Consider the following 22,092-nt stretch of genomic DNA (forward strand, 5'->3'; position numbering starts at 1 on the left):
CTCCGTGTGTTGGGGTAGGTGGGGCTTCTTCTGAAGGTCTTTAACCTGTCTATTTGCAGACAGAATGTTCCCCCAGTCGTTAAGCTGGTCTCTGGCACGGCTGCCACAGTGTCTCTGTTGGCCCAGAGCTAGCCATTTCCAAACCAAATTTATGGCTTGTAGTTCAATGCCACGGTGACGCCCATAGCTCTCCTCTCCCGCGTGCCGAGGAGGAGAAAACGGGGCAATCTCCTTCGGTTTGAAAAGACACTTTGTCTTTTTCGATCCCTGCTTTTTAAAGCGAACAAGGGCCCTGTGAGGAGCTTCTCCCAGGAGGCCTCAGGTGCCCGGAAGACAGGCCTGTCTTGTCTGGATCTTTATCGGCTGGTGGCTGGCACACAGTAGGCTCTTGGTAAATCGTTTTTGATTTTGTGAATTCCGTTTTGCAACTGGCTCAGAGCTCCTACTTGCAGCCTTGCTCTGGAATAATGAAGAAGTGCCTTTGGGTGTAGTTGGGAGCAGAGCTCCGAGCCAGGCTGGGGGTGTCAGATCTGACACTCACACAGTACATGCTTGGAGGGGTCACTGGGCTTTGTTTGGTCTCCTCATCCGTAAAATGAGGATTGTAACTTGCCCTGCCTCATAGGTTTAATTCGTTAACATATCATAAGTGAGACCTAATTATCAGCTTTTATAATTATTGCTCTTGAGGCTACGCCAATCCCTTTGTGACCAAGGATGAGTTCCTTAGTTTTCCCGGGCTCTAGAAGATACAGATAGTTCTGGGGCTCCTGGGTAGCTTAGTTGGTTGAGCATCAGACTCTTGGTCTCAGCTCAGGTCTTGATCTCAGGGTCATGAGTTCAAACCCCACACTGGGCTCAGTGCTGCGCATGCTGCCTACTTAAAATAAAAAGAGAAAAAAAGAAGATACAGATATTTTCATCCTTGTCTGACCATGAGAAAAGAAAGGGCATGTTTTCCCTTGGCCCCTGCTGATTCCCATGGCAGAATCACTTAACAAAACAGGTCTTATGAGCAGGTGTCACTTCAGGTAAGTGGCTCGTGGGTGCACAGGTGGGAAGACAGTTGTGTGATAACAGCAGTGCCTTGGCCTTCTTTCAGACAGTCTTGGGGTTACAGGTTGGCCTGGAAGCCGGGGTGGGAGGATACCAATGCCACCCTCTGGCTGGGGACTGGCTCTTCACCAGGCAGAATTACAAAGCCAGATCCGGCTGCATTTCTAGGCTGCAGACATTTTAGGAATGGGGCCGGGAGGGCCACACAGAGGGAGGAAGGGAGATGTTTGAGGCCAGCTTTGCTGGTTGCAGCCACCTGTATTCTGTGCCCATTCAGGAGCCTGTGGCCGGGGCTTCCCAAACCTACCTTATCCAGCTGGACCTTTGTGTTCCAAGTTTTCCCTGGTGCTCAGTCAGTCATAGACCAGAGGCCTGTAGTGGCAGAGGGCTCTGGGTGGGGTAAGAGAGAAAAGACCCACCTACCTCTCAGTCTCAGAGACAACTTAAATTTTGAGGTGGAGCCAGGATGGGAAGCTGTGGACCACCTCTGCCTGCCTAGTGATGCAGGGTAGACAGGGGTGGGGCACAGCCCAGTGATCTCCTGGGGTGGCGGGAGCCTGCAAGGTCAGGCCGGTCACACGGCCCCATCTGGTGAGGAGGCAGCACCACATGGGAGAGGCTGCGACGAGATCACGTTCATCCTTCAAATGTTCGGGCTCCCAGCTTTGTTCTAGATGCCGGGGATGCATTCACAGGCAAGAGAGACGTTCTCCTTGTCTTTGCAGGGTTCAGAGTTGGGGGCTCCACCATTAATCAGATCACACAGCTCATCCTCACAAACTGTGTTCGGTGCCGTGAGGGAAAAGTGAGGTGTGAGGGGTTATGATAGGGCACCTGTGAGAGTCAGGGAGAGCCTCCTAAAACAGAAGATATGAGCCGAAATCTGAAGGAGGGGTGGGAGGGAAGTGTGTCCAAGGGCCTGGAGGGAGAAGCAAATGTAGCATGTCTGGGAAATGGAAAGCAGGCCAGTGTACCTGAGCAGCAGTGAGCAAGGTGGGGACGAGGCCATAAGAGCTGAGGCCAGGGAGGGACCCCAGGGTCAGAGTCTGCCAGTCCTAGGAGACCTCGTGGAAGTCCCCAGGGGTGATGGGACACTGCTCTAGGGTTTATTTTTATTTTTTTTTAAAGATTTTATTTATTTATTTGACAGAGAGAGATCATAAGTAGATGGAGAGGCAGGCAGAGAGAGAGAGAGAGAGGGAAGCAGGCACCCTGCTGAGCAGAGAGCCTGATGCGGGACTCGATCCCAGGACCCTGGGATCATGACCTGAGCCGAAGGCTGCGGCTTAATCCACTGAGCCACCCAGGCGCCCTGCTCTAGGGTTTAAAGCAGGGGCAACCCAAGGCGAGTAAGGTGGGGGATCCCACACAGGGTTGAGGTGTGGGTGGTGCCACCCCTGATTGCTATCTTGTGAGCTTCAGCTCTTCTCTCTGTGTGGTGGCCTGGGAGGCAGCGGGCTTCCTCTGGATATGGCTCTCTGCTGTGTTAGTTTCAATCCCAGAATGCTGGACTCTCTTATGAGACACTCAGGGCATTTCCCTCTGGGCTTGGGCAGGACTCAGGTTGAGCCCATGCACGTGGGAGCCCCAAGGGTCTGCAGGGAAGACAAGTTGCACTGTCGATCCTGAGGAGGCTGGCATGGTTTTAGTCCACAGCTGCTCCCTCCCTGTGCTGAGCAGCCAACACCCAGGTGGGAGGTCAGTCTAGCGGGAGGTACTGGTTTTATAGTTGGGAGGCGGTCTGAGCACTAGTGGATGGGCTTGGACTCACTAGGAATTTGGCCAGTATGGGGGGTGGGGTTGTTCCTAGTGCTCTCTTGAACGGAGTGATGCTGCCTCCAGTCTCCCTCTGCTGTTCTGGAAAAGGGTCAAGTTCTCATTTATTTGCTTTGCACAAAGGGCTTCAAGATACACCCGAAACAGGGGTCGTATTCACACCTCCCCTAAACCCTTTGAGCTTGGCATGATTATTCAGTCAACTCTAGTATCACCAATGGCCAGATGTGCGCTCATGACATTGCCTGCATTATGGTGAGATATGCATTCTGTCATCTTGTGCTGGTAGAGAGCCTTGAGTGGGCCTAGAACTCTGGTATTTAGGGATGGCTAAGAATGGATCCAGTTCTCAAGGCCCATGCAACCTAATCATGGGTTATTCAACAGAAGCTCATTATTGTATGATCCAATTATTATTTTCCTGCTGTATCGTATAGTTGCTAATAGGGGTTCACTGATAAAAGTGTTCATGGTCAAGTAAGTGGGAGATGCGTTATCTTACATGCCCCTTGATCTGCTTATCTCTTGCTGTGTAACCAGCTACCATAAAACTCAGTGGCTTAGCACAATGATGTATTGCTATCCCAACCCAGCTCCCTGGGTTGACTGGGCTCAGCTGGGCGATTCTCACTTGGGGTGTCTCACACAAATACTTACTTCCATCTGGTAGCTGCAATCAGAGGAGAGTGGGCGCGGGGTGGACTCATCAGATGGCTTCTTCATTCACTGGGTCTCTGTGCCTGGGTTGGTGGGGCATTTCTGTCTGCCCGTGGCTCTGGCACATGCTAGCTTGGGCTTCCTCATAGTGTGACGGTTTCAGGATTGTTAGGCTTCTTGCCGGGTGGCTGACTTCCCCCAGAGTGAGTGTTGCGAGAGGCCTGGGAGGAAGCTGGAAAGCTCAGAAGTCCCAAATATCATTTCCACAGCATGCTATTGGTCAAATTACTGAGGCTAGTCCAGATTCAAGGGAAGGGAAGTAGCTCAATGGAAAGAGTAGCACACAATTGGCTGCCAGCATGGTCCGTAAGGACGTACCAAACGTGTCTGAGAAGTCCTGCAGTAAAGGAACCTGTTTAACTCAGCATTTCCCAATCTGATTATTATGATCTTTTAAAATCAGGAAATCCCTTTCTCATAGAAAATCACTCGTATTCTGCCAGAGAGCAGTGGGCAGAAATTGAAGGGTGATGGAGTTGGGTCTCCAAGCTATTTTCTAATACATGAAACTCTCCAAAGATGGAATGTAGAGATTGCTAGTGAGTTCTGGATTTGGGAAAGTACCCAAACAGAGGTCGTGTGGCCACATGCAAAGATGGAGAGACTGAATATCCTGGTGGTAAAAGCTTTGATTTGACTTCTGACTGATCTAGGTTCAAGCCCATCACTTATAGCTGTGTAACGTTGGACCAGTTACCTCTTTCTGGCTGGAATTTCTTTATCTACAAAACAAACAGTTCCTACTTCACAGGGCCATTGTGAGGATTAAGGAGATCCTACCTGTGAATGACTTAGCACAGGATGCTTTCCTTGGTTAGGCTTCATGGCTGCTCCGTTCCCCGTCCCCTTCTAGGATTTAATAACTTTCTGGGTTTATTCTGGACTTGCTCCCCCAGGCAAACCAGTATTGTGAGACATGGACTCACCCCTACTTTCCTTGCAAAAGTAACCTGGACACCCTTTCACTTCTCTCCAACCTAGTTCCTCATAAGCGACCGTGACCCTCAGTGCAACCTCCACTGCTCCAGGACTCAGCCCAAACCCATCTGTGCCTCCGACGGCAGGTCCTATGAGTCCATGTGTGAGTACCAACGAGCCAAGTGCAGAGACCCGAATCTGGGTGTGGTGCATCGTGGCAGATGCAAAGGTGAGTGTGTGCACACCGGCCCAGCAGACAGGAGGCTCCCAGGCAGGCGCCACCATGCCCTGCATGGGGCGCTGTCCGTGGGGGAGGCTCAGAATGAGTCCATTCCTTGTGTTTGCTGCTCTCTCTCCACCCCTCCCCTGGGGACTAGGAGAAGGAAAGCGGGCCTACTCGAAGGAATGAGCACTATTCTGTCTTTCAAATACTGCCACCAGGCTAGGGCTTAGCGGATGTACTGCTATCTGGCTAGAGCTATTTATTTTTATTTTTTATTTTTGTAAATGGAGATGCTTAAAATGGCAAGACATTATTGTTGGCTCCTGAATAGGGAAGGCTTCCAAATTGTTGGCCAACAGATGTATTTTGTTTGGGCTGCTTACATGTTTAAAAATATTAAAAACATTTGAGACAACATTTAAAAGTGGAGAGATTCAACATGAAAATCTGGATTTTTAGACTTCTCATAAATAACTGGAAGCTCTGATCATATTAGGTCTGTGTTCCCTCCCACAGAGAGACACATGGTGAGACCTGAGTGGCAGCTCCCTCCTTTAAAAGGGGGGGCCTGTTCTCCAGTTGCGGCATCTCCAAGCTGAGTGCCATTCTTTGCACACCCGATTCAGCTCCCTAATTTATATCACTTTCCTCCGCCCTGTAGATATTTGCGTTTGTGAGCCGTGGGCTGCTTAGAGCTTTTGTAGGAATTGTGTGAGACCAAGCAGGCTGCCTTAGAGCTTCTGATCTTCCAAAGAAAGCACTTGCCATTCTTTTTCTTTCTTTCTTTCTTTCTTTTTTTTTTTTTTTAAGATTTTATTTATTTATTTGACAGAGAGAGATCACAAGTAAGCAGAGAGGCAGGCAGAGAGAGAGAGGAAGGGAAGCAGGCTCCCTGCTGAGCAGAGAGCCCGACATGGGACTCGATCCCAGGACCCTGGGATCATGACCTGAGCCGAAGGCAGAGGCTTAACCCACTGAGCCACCCAGGTGCCCCAACACTTGCCATTCTTGAACTCTAAAACATCTCTGAGACCCCTTGGGCTTGCAAGATTTTCAATAAACCCGGTGAAAAATAATAGAAGTGGGACTTTTTTTTCCTCCCATGGGAGGGGCTGAGGGTATTTGGGAGAAAAAAAAATAAGCAGAATCTGGTATAAAGGCACCTCCCTAACTTTTCTAAGAATAACACTAAGGGGAAGGGGAGGCTGAGTAGCACGTACTAGCCACTGGCTTTGTGTTGTTAGAAAAGCCAGTTGGTGGTACGGGCTCCCCCCCGCCGCCCACAGAGAGGCTCTGTCTCAGCTTTCCTAGGCCTGGGCAGCCATTTTGTCTCATGGCTCCCGTGTGGATTCAAGGGAAGTACGAACCTCGCTCCTCCTCTCCTCTTATAGACGCTGGCCAGAGCAAGTGTCGCCTGGAGCGGGCTCAGGCCCTGGAGCAAGCCAAGAAGCCCCAGGAGGCGGTGTTTGTCCCGGAGTGCAGCGAGGATGGCTCCTTTACCCAGGTGAGGCCTTGGCCAAGTCTCTCAGGCCCATTTCCTGGACTATGGCCGAGGGGAGGTGCTTGCGAGTGGGAGGGCCCCTCAGAGCCTTTGCTTTCTGGGAAACTGTGGAGGGCTCTTTGACACCCCTCTGTGCTACCTTCTGGTGCCTGCATTCCCCCGCCGGGGCCCTCCGTGCCATCCCTCGCCAGCTGGCAGTGGCTCCTGAAAAGGGGCATGGAAGTCTGAGCCAGGAAACTGGCATTGCTTGGTCCCCGTCCTCCCTGCTGGCTGTCTCCATTTTTCTCTTCTGTCAAATGCGGGCTGATTATTTTTCTTATCCCTGCCAGTTTCCAAGGGCAACCCTAGTAATCCCTTCACTGTTTATTTCTACCCCTTCTGCAATCCCATTCTTCCCACCTTTAGTCCTTGAACAAAGCAGGGCTCCTTTTAAGTACACGTTGTACCATGATTCTTGGAGTGCGTGTGTGTGTGCACACGCACACACATCACACAGGAGTGTGCATGCACACGCTCAGATTTAAAAATTGCCTTCGGGCCGTCCCCCCATCTCATCCTGCATGGTCTTCTGGTTAGTGCTTTGTGTAGAATCGATGTTGGGTATTGGTGTTGGCACAACTCTTTCTAAAACACGGGCAGCACGGGACAATAGGGCGCTCCTTTATAAAGCTTTCCGACTGGATGGGGGATATAGTGTGCCGGGTGTGAGGCAGCTGGATGAAGGTGTGGTTTGGGTGAACGTAGGGAAGGTCACACTGGACCAGCGTGAATCAGTCATGTGGTTGGGGGTGGGCCTGGTGCCTGCTTCTCCCTGTGGGAAATAGAGCAGCATTTGGAGGAGTCCCACTGCCTCAGGGCTGGAAGAAGAGGCTTCCGAGGTTTAAAAGCTTTCCTGTAATTCTGAATCAAGGGGGCAGACGCTGCAGGCTGGCCTTTGGTTTCTTTCTGGGGCTGGGCCTGGGGATTGCTGATTTCGGATAGACCACTTGTTGGCGTGGAAATGCAGAGGGGTGGCGGGGAAGGGTTTGGGCATCGTACTTTTTTTTTTTTTTTAAATATTTATTTATTTGACAGACAGAGATCACAAGTAGGTAGAGAGGCAGGCAGAGAGAGAGGGGAAGCAGGCTCCCTGCTGAGCAGAGAGCCCGATGCGGGGCTCGATCCCAGGACCCTGGAATCACGACCTGAGCCGAAGGCAGAGGCTTTAACCCACTGAGCCACCCAGGTGCCCCTGGGCATCGTACTTTTTAAAGTTCCCAGCTGATTCAAATGTTCAGCCAGGATGGAGAGCCTCTGGGTTAAACTGGCCTTGGCTGCCGACAATTCAAGAAGCACTTTTTTTTTTTCTTTTTTAAAGATTTTATTTATTTATCCGACAGACAGAGATCACAAGCAGACAGAGAGGCAGGCAGAGAGAGAGAGGGAAGCAGGCTCCCTGCTGAGCAGAGAGCCCGATGTGGGACTCGATCCCAGGACCCTGAGATCATGACCTGAGCCGAAGGCAGCGGCTTAACCCACTGAGCCACCCAGGCGCCCCAAGAAGCACCTTTATTCCTTTTCTCACTAACGCCTCACCACAAGCCTGCGAGGTACGTGTTGTTATCCCCACATACAGGGACAGGGAGAGGCAGGGCTGGGCTTCAAAGTCAGACCCCTCCCGCTCCCAGGCCCTTAGTCATCCCTGTTCTGCTCTGCCCTGCCCTGGCAGCTTTCCAGATGGCTCTGAGGCGTGGACTGCCAGAAGGCAGTCTCCTGCTATGGTTTTCCCCGGGGTTCCTGAAGGCACCCAGCCCCGACCTCAGGCGAGTCATAGAGCTCTGGACCTCAGTGTCCTTATGTGAAAAATGGAGATTATGGTCACCACTATTATCATACATAATCATAGTCATTACGTTATGTATGTTATTATATGTTACTCTTGTTATGACTATTATTAATGAGTATCACGATAGCTTACCTCATGGGGCTGTGGTAAGGATTTACATATGCTCGTGCACGTCCAACCCTTGGAACGCATAGATGCTATTTAAATATCCTGCATTTTCCTCAGCGTCCTCTCCAGATCTACGCTGGCACTACTGCTCACGTCTTCCCAAGATGTTATGGACAATGTGACTTAAGGAAAGGAAAACCTTCTGTTGAACCTCTCCCTCTGCAATTTCTTATTTTTCATGTATTCTGGTGAAAAGAAGGCACGTGTTTGTGTCTGTCTCTGGAACCGCACTGCTGGGAATTCCCACGTAGGGGAGAAAATCAGACCTCTTTCGACTAGGTTTGGGACCGGGAACCAGGATGGAGGTCGTGAGGAGGAGGGCAAGTGGATGGTCGTCATTCTCCCCTTTCTCGAAGATTGTGTCACCTCCCGTGTGTTGCTCATGAGAAGGTTGACTCCTGCCCTCCTGGCTCTCAGGGCTTTGCTGCCTGGCGACAGAGAGCTGCTGGCCGGCTTTGGCTTTGGCGAGGTCGTTCCTGACCAGGTGGTGTTTGCCGGGAGAGGAATTGCTAAACACAGGGGCCCCTGAAGTTCAGCAAATGTTGGCTAGACAGTCAAGAACCCCTTCATTTGTCTGACACACTAAGCACTGCCATGTGTCCGCAGGCCCGAGGCCGGCTCACCACGGTGGGCAGCTGGTGACCCGACAGCCCGCTCGCCCCGTTACGGTGATTGAAACGGATGTGCTTTTTGCCTTGATCAAAGATGCTGCAGTAACTTCACGAAATGAGGCTGCCTCTTTGAGTGTGTTTCAGGAGCGGGGACAGGCTGCCCGATGGCTGTGAGACAGAGCGCTTTCTGCCTCCCCCAGTCCCCTCCGTCGCTTAGCCTGACTTTGTTGTTTTGTTTTGTGAGACCAGCATCCAGAGGGGGCTGTCACTTCGGTACTCCTTAAAATACCGATAGGCACGCATCCTGATGTTATTACCATATTTCAGCCCTGTGAATTATTACCAGTAATGGGCTCTTGAAGTTTATAGAGGGAGCAAGGGGACCCTAATAGGACTAGATTTGTTTGTCATGGGACACAGCTTGGGACCACATGAGTGGGCTGGTTTTAATGGGGTTCATGTGCGATGCAGTGGTCTCTGTTCTCTTCTTTGTTTGCCCTGTCCTCTTCCCAGCTCCCACCCCAGCCCCCACAGCAGGGGGGCTGTGCCTTAGGTCATGTGGGACTTTGAAAAACCTTGATACCCAGTCTACACCCCGCATGCTGGGAGGGGAGTGGGCCCCAGACGTTGTGTTATTTTCAGCTCCCTAGGTGATGACAGCGTTTGGTCAAATTTTTGAATGACCCGCTGTTGTCATCACTCTTGTTCTTGATTGCATCCTTGGAATGTGGAGTTCAGTTCTCTCTGGGGACCCGCTGAGTCAGGTTGGGAGTTAAGTGCTTTGTCCTTTCCTGCGGCCTTATCTGTTTTCTCTTCTGGGTGTCGGGAACATAATTCCTGACATCTGTTCTGCCTAGTCCTCTGCCAAGCGGTTGTCTGGTGCCCAAACCGATTAGCTGAAAGCTCAGCTGCAGTAGAAGGGGATTGGATTAACACCACCAGGAAATGCTGGCTGGAGCTTGTCAGGCTGGTGCATCACTGAGTCATGATGAAGGCTCCTCTGCTGAGTGCCGGTGGGTGCGAGGCACTGAGTTTTATACCCGTTAATCTTTGCCTGAACCCTTTGCGGTAGTTACTAGTGCCCTTCCTTATAAAGGAAAACTCAGTTTCAGAGAGGTTGAGAACTGGTTCAAGATCACTGACACTAGAAAGGGTTTGTACCCAGCCCTACCTAATTTTCAAGGCCTGGGCTTTTAACGTTTTTATGTTATAAAAAGTGGCCTTGATGTGTGTGTAGTTCATATTCAGCACTGTTGTTATTCTAGAAGGCCCCACTGTGAAGCTGGTGGCCAATCCATAAAGGGGGGGGGGGGAGAAAAAAATCCTTTTGATTACAGAAATCTTCAAATATACAACAAGAAGTAATGGTATAAAGAACCCCTTGCACCCCTTACCCAGCCAGAGTTAACAATTACTAACATGTGGCTGATTCTGTTTTGTTTCTGTCTTGTTTTCATCTCCCACCCTGAACTGGACTGTTTCAAAGCAAATCCCAGACACAGTGCTGTTTTCATCTCCAACATCTTGGAGTCCTGCTCTGGGCTGTGTGCTGGTTGCCGTGGAGGGTTCAAGAAATGTTGCAACATGTGTCTTCGAGTAGCTTTCCTTGAAAAGATATGAAAACCAATGATAAAGTAGCTAATATACAGGGTCGTATTTCAAATGGTTATATTTCACATCCCCATTTACAAATGAGTAATTTGGAATTCCAAGTGCATTTTGTTGTTGAAAAAATTTATACCAATGAAAAGTTTCTGAGCAGGAGCTCCTGAGTGGCTCAGTCGCTTAAGTGTCTGACTCTTGATTTCAGCTCAGGTCATGATTTCAGGGTGGTGAGATCGAGCCCCACAGCAGGCTCTGTGCTCAGTGAGGAGTTGGCTTGTGATACTCCCCCTTCCCTCCGCCCCTCCTCCATGCTCCTCCTCCCTACTTTCTCTCTATCTCTCTCTCTCTAAAGTAAGTAAATCTTTTTTTAAAAAGTTTCTGAACATTAAACTTAACCAAAACTAAAAGACAAATGACATTTATTAGCCTTAATGACAAAGAGCTGATAAATGAAGAATTCTTACACACCAGAAAAATGATCCTAGTAGAAAAGCAGACAAGAGATACCAACCAGCAAATCACACAACTAGCCGATAAATGAATACGGAACATCTCATTTGCCTTAGTAATTAAAGAAATACAAACTAAAAAAAAAAAAAAAGTCATTTTGCTTACCAAAGTGTTAAAAATTGGAGAAAAATTGTTAAAAATTGAGAATTACTAAAGGGAAAAAGCTACCCCCCCCATATTACAGTTTGGAAAGTAAATCAGCATTGACATTTTATGGAACAATTTCACAATGTGTGTCAAGAGTCCTTAGATGTGCCCACATCTTATGCCCACCCTTCCAATTCTAGGAATTTATTCTCAGGAAACATTAAGAATACATGCAAAGCGGTGCCTGGGTGGCTCAGTGGGTTAAGCCTTTGCCTTCGGCTCAGGTCATGATCTCAGGGTCCTGGGACTGAGCCCTGCATGGGGTTCCCTGCTCAGTGGGGAGCCTGCCACCTTTCCTCTCTCTCTGCCTGCCTCTCTGCCTACTTGTGACCTCTGTCAAATAAATAAAATCTTAAAAAAAAATATGTGCAAATACTTAGCCACATGGACTTTCATCTAAGTTCTGCTGATAGTAGCAAAAGTTTGGAAGCAATCTAAACATCCAGTAATGGAAAATCACTTAAACCAATTAGATATCATTTATACTCAATTCATAACTTCTGCACTCTGTAGCTAGTAAAACGATGTGTTACAGAGGCTCATTTTACGTAGTGGGTGTATGCAGGTATGTTAGGGACTCAATTCGTCAAATAGTTAAAAAGAGAACTATCTTCATTTTGTTCTAAATAGCAAAGTTATATATGCTTTGTAAAGAGAATTCTGATAAATGCAGAGGTGTGAAAGGTAGAAAGATAGAGTCAGTGATCTTACCTCCTTGAAAAAGCAGTTGGGGGTGCCTGGATGGCTCAGTTAGTTAAACGTCTGCCTTCGGCTCAGTTGCCATCGCAGGGTGCTGGGATGGAGACCCGCATGGGGCTCCCTGCTCTGCAGGGATCCTGTTTCTCCTTTTCCTTCTGCCTGTCGTTCCCCCTGCTTGAACACGTGCTCACACGCTTTCTCTCTCTCAAATAAATAATAAATAAAATTAAAAAAAAAAAAGAAAGAGCAACAGGTAAGTGTCTAACTCTCCAGTTTTTTCTCTTTACACATACTTATTATTTAGCACAAAAATGGTATAATATCTTATACCTTTTTATTTTTTTAAAAGATTTTTATTTATCAGGGCACCTGGGTGGCTCAGTGGGTTAAAGTCTCTGCCTTCGGCTCAGGTCATAGTCCCGGGGTCCTGGGATCGAGCCCCGCATCAGGCTCTCTACTCAGGAGGGAGCCTGCTTTCCCTCCTCTCTCTCTCTACCTGCGTCTCTGCTTACTTGTGATCTCTGTCTGTTAAATAAATAAATAAAATCTTTTTTTTTTTTAAAGATTTTATTCATTTACTTGACAGAGATCACAAGTAGGGAGAGACACAGGCAGAGAGAGAGAGGGGAAGCAGGCTCCCCACTGAACAGAGAGCCTGATGCGGGACTTGATCCCAGGACCTCGAGATCATGACCTGAGCCGAAGGCAGAGGCTTAACCCACTGAGCCACCCAGGTGCCCTAATATCTTACACTTTAAAATAACATTTTCTTTTAAAAAAATATTAATAACTAATACAATGCTTTAATTTATTTATTTTAAAGATTTTATTTATGTATTTGTCAGAGAGAGAGAGCAAGTGAGCACAAGCAGGGGGAATGGCTGGCAGAGGGAGAAGCAGGGTCCCCACTGAGCAGGGAGCCCAATGCAGGACTCAATCCCAGGATCCCAGTATCAACACCTGAGCCGAAGGCAGATGCTTAATTGAGCCACCCAGGCGCCCCTCTTTGAATAACATTTTCTTAAACTAATTACATTGTGGACTTATTTCCATCTTATATATAAATCTACCTAATTTTAAAATTTTTATTGACGTATAACTGACATACAATGTTATGTTAGTTTCGGGTGTACAACACAGTGATTCAATTTTTGTGTACAATGTGAAATGATCAGCTCAGTAAGTCTAGTTACCATCTGTCACCATACAAATGTAATACAATAACACTGATCACATTCTCTATGCTCTACATTACATCTCATGACTTACTTATTTTACAGCCAGAAGTTTGTACTTCTGGTTCCCTTAATCTTTTTCATACCTACCAACCCCTCTCCCCTCTGGCAGCTACCAGTCTGTTCTCTGTACCTGGGCTTTGTTTGTTTTGTTTTTTAGATTCTACATACAAGTGAAATCATGCAGTATTTGTCTTTCTCTGACTTATTTCACTTAACCTAACACGCAAGATCCATCTGTGTTATTACAAATGGCAAGATTTTATTCTTTTTATGGCTAATATTCCATTGCACACTCACACACACACGCACACACAGGCCATGTCTTCTTTTTCCATTCAACTATTGTTGGACACTTAGATTGTTTCCGTATCCTGGTTATTGTAAATAATGCTGCAGTGAACGTAGGAGTACTTCTGTCTCTATGAGTTAGTGTTTCCATTTTCTTTAAATCCAGAAGTGGAATTATTGGGTCATATGGTAGTTCTATTTTTAATTTTTTAAGGAGCCCCCATACTGTTTCTGTAGTCATGCCCCAATATACGTTACAGCCAACTGTCCATGAGGGTTCCACTTTCTTCACATCCTTTCTAACACTTGTTATTTCTTATCCTTTCGATACTAGCCATTCTGACAGGTGGAAGGTGATATCTCATTGCAGTTTTGATTTGCATTTCCCTGACAATTAGTGATACTGAACATCTTTTCATGTGCCTTTTGGCCGTCTGTGTGTGTTCTGTGGGAAAATGTCTATTCAGATCCTCTGCCCATTTTTAAACTGGATTGTTTTAAACTCATTTGTTTTTAAGTTGTTCTTTATATATTTGGATGTTAACTCCTTGTTGAATATATAGGTTGCCACTTCATTTGGTTGATGGTTTCTTTCTCTGTGCAGAAACTTTTGGGGTTGATGTAGTCCCATTTGTTTTGTTTATTTTTGCTTTTGTTCCCCTTGCCTTTGGTGGAATCTTTAGGGTTCTCTCCGTATAATATCATGTCATCTGCAAATAGTGAATGTTTTACTTCTTCTTTTCTTATTTAGATGAACTTTATTTCTTTTCCTTGCCTAATTGCTGTGGCTAGGATTTCCAATATTATGTTGACTAAAAGTGGGGAGGGTGGGGCTTCTTGTCTTGTTCCTGATCTTAGAGGAAAGGTTTTCAGCTTTCATCATTGAGAATAGTATTAGCATTGTGTCTGTCACACGTGGCCTTTATTATGTGGAAGTACATTCACTCTATATCCACTTTGTTGAGAAGTTTTAATCATAAATGGATGTTGAATTTGCCAAGTACTTTTTTGTATCTGTTGAGATGATCATATCATTTTTATCTTTCATTTCGCTAATGTGATATACCACTTGATTTGTGGATATTGAACCATCCTTGCATCCCTGGAGTAAATCCCAGTTGATCACAGTGTATGATCTTTTATTGTTGGGTTTGGCCTGCTGACATTTTGTTGAGGAGTTTTGTATCTATGTTCTTCAGGGGTATTGGCCTTTAAATTTTCTTTTGTTGTTGTTGTCCTTATCCAGTTTTTGTTCAGGGTGATGCTGGCTTCTTAAAATGAGTTTGCGAGTGTTCTCTCCTCTTCAACTTTTTGGAAGAGTTTAAGAAGGATAGGTATTAAATCTTCTTCGAATGTTTGATAGACTTTACCTGTGAAGCCATATGGACTTTTGCTTGTTGGGAAGATTTAGCCTCAGTATCCTTGCTAGAGATCACTCTATTCACATTTTCTATTTCTTCTTGATTCGGCTTTAGAAGATTGTATGTTTTTTGGAATTTATTCCTTTCTTCTAGTTTGCTCAATTTGTTGGTATGCAATTGTTCATAGACGTCTCTTATAATCATTTGTATTCCTATGGTATCTCTTGTAACTTCTCTTTCATTTTTTATTTTATTTCTTTGAGTTCTTTCTTTTTTATTTTCTTGGTGAGTCTAGCTGAAGGTTTGTCAATTTTATTTACCTTTTCAAAGAACCAGCTCTTAGTTTCATTGATCTTTTCTATTGTCTTTTTATTCTCTATTTTATTTATTTCTGCTCTAATCATTTTCTTTCTACTACCCTTGGGTTTCATTTGTTCTTCTTTTTCTAGTTCCTTTAGGTGTAAAATTAGATTTCTTATTTGAGATTTTTCTTGATTCTTGAGGTAGACCTGTATTACAATGAACTTTCCTCTTAGAACTGCTATAGTTACATTCACAGATTTTTTTATGCCATTTTTCTGTTTTAATTTGTCTCCTGGTATTTTCTTATTTCTTCTTTGATTTTGTTCTGATAGTTGTTCAGTAGCATGTTGTTTAATTTCCAAGTGTTTGTGGTTTTTCCAGTTTTCTCCTGTAATTAATTCTTAGTTTCATACCATTGTAGTCAGAAAAGATGCTTGAAATGAGTTTAATCTTCATCAGTTTATTGAGATTTGTTTTGTGGCCTAATATGATCTATCATGGGGAGTGTTCTGTGTGCACTTGAGAAGAATGTGTATTCTGCTGCTTTTGGATGGACAGTTCTGTATATATCTATTAAGTCCATATGGTCTAATGTCTCATTTAAGGCTGCTGTTTCCTTACTAATTTTCTGTCTGGATGATCTATCCATTGATGTAAGTAGGTGCTAAAGTCCCCTGCTATTATCATATTGCTGTTCATTTCCCCATTTATGTCTGTTAATATTTGCTCTATGTACTTTGGTACTCCAATGTTGGGTACTTATATATTTATAAATGCTGTATCTTTTTGCTGGATTAACCTCTTTATCATTACATAGTGGTTTTCTTTGACTTTTATTACAGTCTCTGTTTTAAAGACTATTTTGTTGGATATAAGTATTGCTACACAAGCTTTCTGTTGGTTTCCATTTGCATGGAATATATTTTTCCATTCCTTCACTTTCAGTCTGTTTGTGTTCTTACTTCTGAATTGAGTCTCTTCTATGTAGGCTGCATATATGAGTCTTGTTGTTGTTGTTGTTGTTGTTGTTGTGTGTGTGTGTGTGTGTGTATATGTGTGCATGTGTGTGTTTTAATCCATTCAGCCACTCTATGTCTTTTGATTGGAGAATTTAGTTCATTGACATTTTAAAGTACTTATCGATAGGTATGTAATCATTGCCATTTTGTTAATTGTTTTCTGGCTGTTTTTGTACTTTCTCTGTGCTCCTTTTTTGTCATTAGTGTTATGTTTGGATCCTTTTCTCATTTTCTTTTATGTATTACTATAAATTTTGCTTTATGGTTACCACAAGATTTACATAGAATATACTATGTATATATACCAGTCTCCTTTAGGTTGAATTTGAATTTGAAACTTGAATTTGAATACATTCCCAAACTCTACATTTTTACTCTCCCCCTCAAGGTTTTTATGTGCTTGACATTACACTTTACCTCTTTTTATTTTATATATCTTATAACTAATGTAGTTTTAGTTAATTCTACTACTTCTGTCTTTTAACCTTCACTCTGGCTTCATAAGTGATTTAACCACTACCTTTACTATATATATTTATCTTTTCCAATGAAATCTTTACTTTTGCATTTTGTTGTTGTTGTTGTTTTAATTAATTAATGCCATTTTTTTTTAAGTTTAGAAGAAGTACCTTTGACATTTTTTATAAAGCTGGTTTAGTGGTGATGAATTATTTTAGCTTTGGCTTATTTGGAAAACTTTGTCTCTTCTTCACTTCTGAATGATAACCTTGCCAGGTAGAATATTTGTGGTTGGAAGTTGCAGAAAAGTCTGCTCATAGTCTTGTGGGGTTTCTCTTGTACGTAACCAGTTGCTTTTCTCTTGATGCTTTTAAGATTTTCTCTTTAACTTATGACATTTTAATTATAATGTGCCTTGGTGTGGATCTTTTTGGGTTCATTTCATTTAGAACTCTTTGGGCTTCCTGTACCTTGATGTCTGTTTCCCCCCCAGGTTAGGGAGTTTTTGGCAAATAGGATTTCTGCCCCTTTCTTTTTCTCTTCTCCTTCTGGGACCCCTATACCTATAATGTGGATGTTATTCTGCCTGATGTTATCTTACAGGTCTCTTAAGTTAGTTCTATTTTTACAATTCTTTTTTCTTTTTAAGATTTTATTTATTTAGGGAGAAAGAGAGAAGAAGAGCAGAGGAACAGGTTGAGAATCTCAAGCAGATTCCCCACCGAGTCCACATGCATGGCTCAGCGCTGGGCTTGATGTGGAGCTCGATCTCACAACTGCTCAACCATGACCTGACCAAAATCAAGAGTTGGATGTCCAACCAACTGAGCTACCAGCTGCCTCTAAAATTCTTTTTTCTTTTTATTGCTCTGTCTGGGTGAATTCCAGGGCTTTGTTTTCCAGGTTGCTGATCCATTCTTCTGGTTCATCCAGCCTGCTGTTGAACCCCTCTCATATATTTTTCAGCTCAGTTTTTATATTCTTTAACACTGTGACTTCTGTTTGGTACTTTTATTTTTTTTTAAGATTTTATTTATTTATTTGACAGACAGAGATCACAAGGAGACAGAGAGGCAGTCAGAGAGAGAGGGGGAAGCAGGCTCCCCGCTGAGCAGAGAGCCCGATGCGGGGCTTGATCCTAGGACCCTGAGATCATGACCTGAGCCGAAGGCAGAGGCTTTAACCCACTGAGCCACCCAGGTGCCCCTTCTTTTTGGTACTTTAAAAATATTTCCTCTCTCTTTGGTTGAAGTTCTCACTGGGTTCTTCCATTTTTCTCCCAAATTCAGTGAACATCTTTATGATCATTTGAATTCTTCACCAGCTTGATTACATATCTCTGTATCATTACACAGGTCCTTTTCTGAGGTTTTGTCCTGTTCTTTCTTTTGGAACATAATTCTGTTTCCTCATTTTGATTGACTTCCTTTGTCTGTTTCAATGCATTAGGCAAAACAAGCTACCTCTCCCAGTTCTTAAAGCAGTGACCTTGTGCACGTAATGAACCTTACAGTTCAACTTTGCCCTAGTTCTTGGTTGTCTACTGAACTCTGGTGATTGTCCAAACAACCCGAGTTATTCTTGATATATCAGGGCATGTCGACATCTGTCCATATTACAAGGGAAAGGATCTCATTTAGCACCTAGTTTCAGACCAACTGGAAGCCAGACCCTCAGGCAGCAGTTTTTAAAAGCTTTTAAAGAATATGTATATGTTTCTATAGTTTTGTGGGGCTGCATTCGTCATCCCTGCCGGCCTCCAGGTCAAGAGATCTGGAGGTGTCCCCTGGGTGACAGTTGCAAAACTCCGGGCTTCAGATGAATATATAAACTCTTTTCTGGGGGGTCTTGTCAAGCCATAGCAAGACCAAAGGTCATGCAAGAATGGTGTCTCCCTGCTTATGTTCTCTGGGAGCGCCTCACTAGCTTCTAGCAGTGTGGGAAACCTGAAGCCTGTCCCCCAGGCTGTAGCTCTAGGATTAGTAAATAGGCCTTTTTCACAGGACTGGGTGTGTGTTTCAGTTGGCTGTCTGGACTGTGCCTGCACAAGGTGTTGGCTTGCCGGGAACTGTCTTAGAATTTATAACTGTCTGTTATAGTCCCTGGGAGCTCAGGAAAGTCAGCCCCCTTGGCCACCAGGGCCAGGCAAACAAGGGGTTTCCCCTGTGCAGTCTGTGTGTGCTGACTTTAGCAGGGCAGCTGGAGAGAGCAGGGGTGGGGCCCACTGTCTGGCTTCAGAAATGCAGTGGGATAATGCTGCGACTGTGCACACTCAAGGACTTCAGCTGTCCCACTAGAGAGTGCCTTGCCTGCACTGGGCTCGCTGGCCCCAGATTGGGTGCTGCAGAAAGCCACGACCACTCAAAGTCACCAGCCCCAGTGAGGGTGTGGGAGAGTGTGATAACCACTTGTGCTGCTGACTTTAGCAAAGGAGTGGGAGAATGCCATGGGCATCGGTGACTATCTACCCCAGCTAGGGAGCAGGGTGGCTCTGTGACCGCCTCTGGCTTCAACAGGGCAAGGGGACCGTGTCAGGACCATTGCCTCCCCACCCTTCCTCCTGCCTCCCAGTGGGGCAGGGGAGGGTGCTGTGTCTGAATGGGCCTGCCTGCCCCAGTAAGTGGAGAGGACCCAGATAGCATCTGCTGGCACTGATGTCTCTAGAGAGAACCCCACTGTCCACTGCCGCTCCAGCAGAAGCCCCCAGACCAGGAAATGAATCTCCTTTACATACGGTCCAGGTGCTTTTCAAATTGCTTTTGGACTGGATCATTCAGTGATCCAGTGAATAAGTGAATAGGGTGAACAGGACTGCCTGCGAGACCTCTAAAGAGGGAAATCTCAGTTTCTTACAGCATTTTGGGTGTCTTGCACATCATCCCCTTGCTTTTCCAGGACAGGTGTTTTGGGGGGGGCTCATCTCCCTGGTGCAAATCCCAGGAGCTCTCAGACAGATGCTGGACTGGGGAGAGCCTTCCCTGTTGTGGGTCAGCAAGTGGCTGGGTTGAGAGTGTGAGGTTTTGCCAAGACTGCGTCTCTGCCTCTCCCACCCATTTTGATGGGGTCCTTTTATCCTTCCTTGTAGAGAAGCAGTTTGTCACGCTTTGAGATCTTTTTCAAAGAGAAATGATCCTTATGCAGCTGTAGACCCAATGTGGCACGAGCAGAGGTGAGCTCAGGTTCTTCCTGGGCTGCCATCTTGGATCCTCCTGCCCTGCTACCTGGTTTTTAACAGCTGCAATGTGTTCCACTGAGTGGACTACACAGTGAATCCCAGAAGTTTGGGGATTCAATTTCTGGAAGTCAAATATTGGGTCAAGAGGACACGTACTTTTTAAGGCATCTGATGCATACCACCAAATAGCCTTGCACAGCATCGAGGGCAACATGGCTGATTCATGGCTATTATCAAATACATTCCCAAGCCACTTCAATTTTGGGGGGCTGCTGGATGGTTCTAACAGTGCTAGAGACTATAAGACACCATTTGTGATGTTACTTCTCTGTGACAGAATGTATTCTGTTTCCCATCTTTGATTTCATGTTCCAGGAACAGTCTTCCTTAATAAAGATTTATCTGGCACTAACACTTCCTCATTTTTACTTGTTCTAATCACTGCTCCCCACACGAATGCACACTTACACATGCTTTTTTATTTCCTGAGGGGTTTTTTTTTTTTTTTTTTGCCTTTAGGGACTTGGGGAGCTGTCATTATTTTTTCCTTCGATGATGCTTTGTTCTGAAGTTGGAAGTGCAAAGAAAAAGTTCTGTGGTTTTTGGGCAAAGATGGTGGGCTCCCCTTGTCAGCATTGCTGTAGTTCTTACTGATATATTTCCAAAAACCTAGGGAACTATTATTTCCTTAGTGCCTGGGTCAAGCTAGGAAGCAGGTGTGGATGTTCCTTTTTTTTTTTTTTTAAGGGAATTTTTTTTTTTTTAAGATTTTATTTATTTATTTATTTGTTAGAGAGAGAGAGAGCAAGCACAGGCAGACAGAGTGGCAGGCAGGGGCAGAGGGAGAAGCAGCTTCCCTGCCGAGCAAGGAGCCCGAGGTGGGACTCCATCCCATGACCTGGGATCATGACCTGACCTGAAGGCAGCCGCTTAACCCACTGAGCCACCCAGATGTCCCTGATGTTCCTTTTTGAACTCCTCCCCCTCCCCACCCTGTCGTGTAGAACTGCTGTTCCTGAAGTTGCCCCTGTGGGCCTGAGATGTGACTAGCTTGCCCCGGGATCACCAGGGCTTACCAGCTGGACCTTCCTCTTCCAGGTCCCCCGCAAGTATGGAGGGTATCCGTGCCGTGCTGACCAAGGTAGATTGAACATCAGCAGGCGGGAATGCCGAGCACTGTCCTAGGGGAAGGGTCCGTCCTATCTTTGATGAGTCTAGGAGCTATGTCTTTTTGTCTTCGTGGGGAACTGTCTTACCTAGAGCAGCCATGTGGGTCTCTGCTCATGGCAGAGTCCTCTCTAGGTAAAGTACTAAAACTCTGGCTGCATCCAGAAGCTAGAGTATTCGGAGTTTCTCTAGCTATAAATGGCTCCTTTGGATGCCCCCAGACAAAGCCAGTTCTGTATGTTTTAGTGCATGGTGGCCTGCTCTAGGCTCCCCAAGCCTTCTGTGGCGTGTACAATGCCAACTTTTTTTTTTTTTTTAAGCAGTTACACTGTGAAGAAAAAAAAAATCAAGCCCATCCTTTATGTCTAAGTGGCATAATGGTAAATAGACCCACTGTCGGTCAAGTTGTTGCATCTCTTATTCCTTTTTGGTTAAATAAGCAACAAACACATTATTATTGTTACAGTTTGAACATCTACCATGCCCAAGGCAGCCTATTCCTATTTTTACATATGTTTTTATTATGTATCTGATACATATGAAGCCAGATACTGCATATGATAATTCATATGAAAATACCCACTATTTAGCACAAAATAGTAGTTTTCTTAGATGTTAGTTTTTTTTCCTCTTCCTCAGTCTGCTCATCTATAAAATGGGAGAGCTGGTTGAGCTGTTTCAGAGGTCAGCACACTATGACCTGGGAGCTGGCCGCCTGGTTTCGTTCTTTAAAATAACAGCTTGAGGGGCACCAGATATCGATCTATAGCTGCATATGGTTAAGCTAAGTCAAGTCCAGTCTCAGATCGTGAGTTCAAGCCCCTCATTGGGCTCCATGCTGGGTGTGGAGCCTACCTAAAAAAAATTAAAATAACAGCTTTAGTGATGTAATCCATATTCCATGACATTTATCCTTTCAAGTGTATAATTCAGTGGCTTTTAACATTGACAGAGCGGTATGCAGCCATCTTCATGATCTTGTACCAAAGCATTTTCATCAAATCCTATACCCAATTGTTGGCCGTCCTGTGAAAGTGAATTTTTAGTTTTGTGGATGATGGCAGGGATAGGGCCTGCTCCTTCTGTGTGCAGGAAGGACTCGTCTAGCAAGGGGTTCATCTACGCTCTTGTACACAGTGGGGGCAACCACTTTCCTCTTTTCAGAGAAAGAACCGGTCACCCCCGGAGTCACCCGTCCAATGCAGAGGAGTGCAAGACGGTGTGGGTGGATGGAGCCTGTTTTATGCTCAAACACTGTATCCATTAAGTTCTGTGGCGACCTGGCAGCCCAGCCACTGCTCTGTCCTGCTCTTTGATGCTGAGCGG

The 22,092-nt window shown here is 45.5% G+C and overlaps 1 protein-coding gene across 7 annotated transcripts in view; it reads left to right on the forward strand.

Annotated features, from left to right (window-relative positions):
• SMOC1 (SPARC related modular calcium binding 1) overlaps positions 1-22,092 on the forward strand; it is a 152,105-nt gene that overhangs the window by 63,393 nt on the left and 66,620 nt on the right. For all 7 annotated transcript variants that reach the window (XM_047737985.1, XM_047737986.1, XM_047737987.1 and 4 more), the window contains exons 2-3: positions 4,531-4,696; positions 6,082-6,194. In XM_047737985.1, the coding sequence (XP_047593941.1) occupies positions 4,531-4,696; positions 6,082-6,194 (279 nt within the window). The remainder of the gene's footprint in view (positions 1-4,530; positions 4,697-6,081; positions 6,195-22,092) is intronic.

The sequence above is a fragment of the Lutra lutra genome, chromosome 7 (genome assembly GCF_902655055.1).
Source record: "Lutra lutra chromosome 7, mLutLut1.2, whole genome shotgun sequence".
NCBI lineage: Eukaryota > Metazoa > Chordata > Mammalia > Carnivora > Mustelidae > Lutra > Lutra lutra.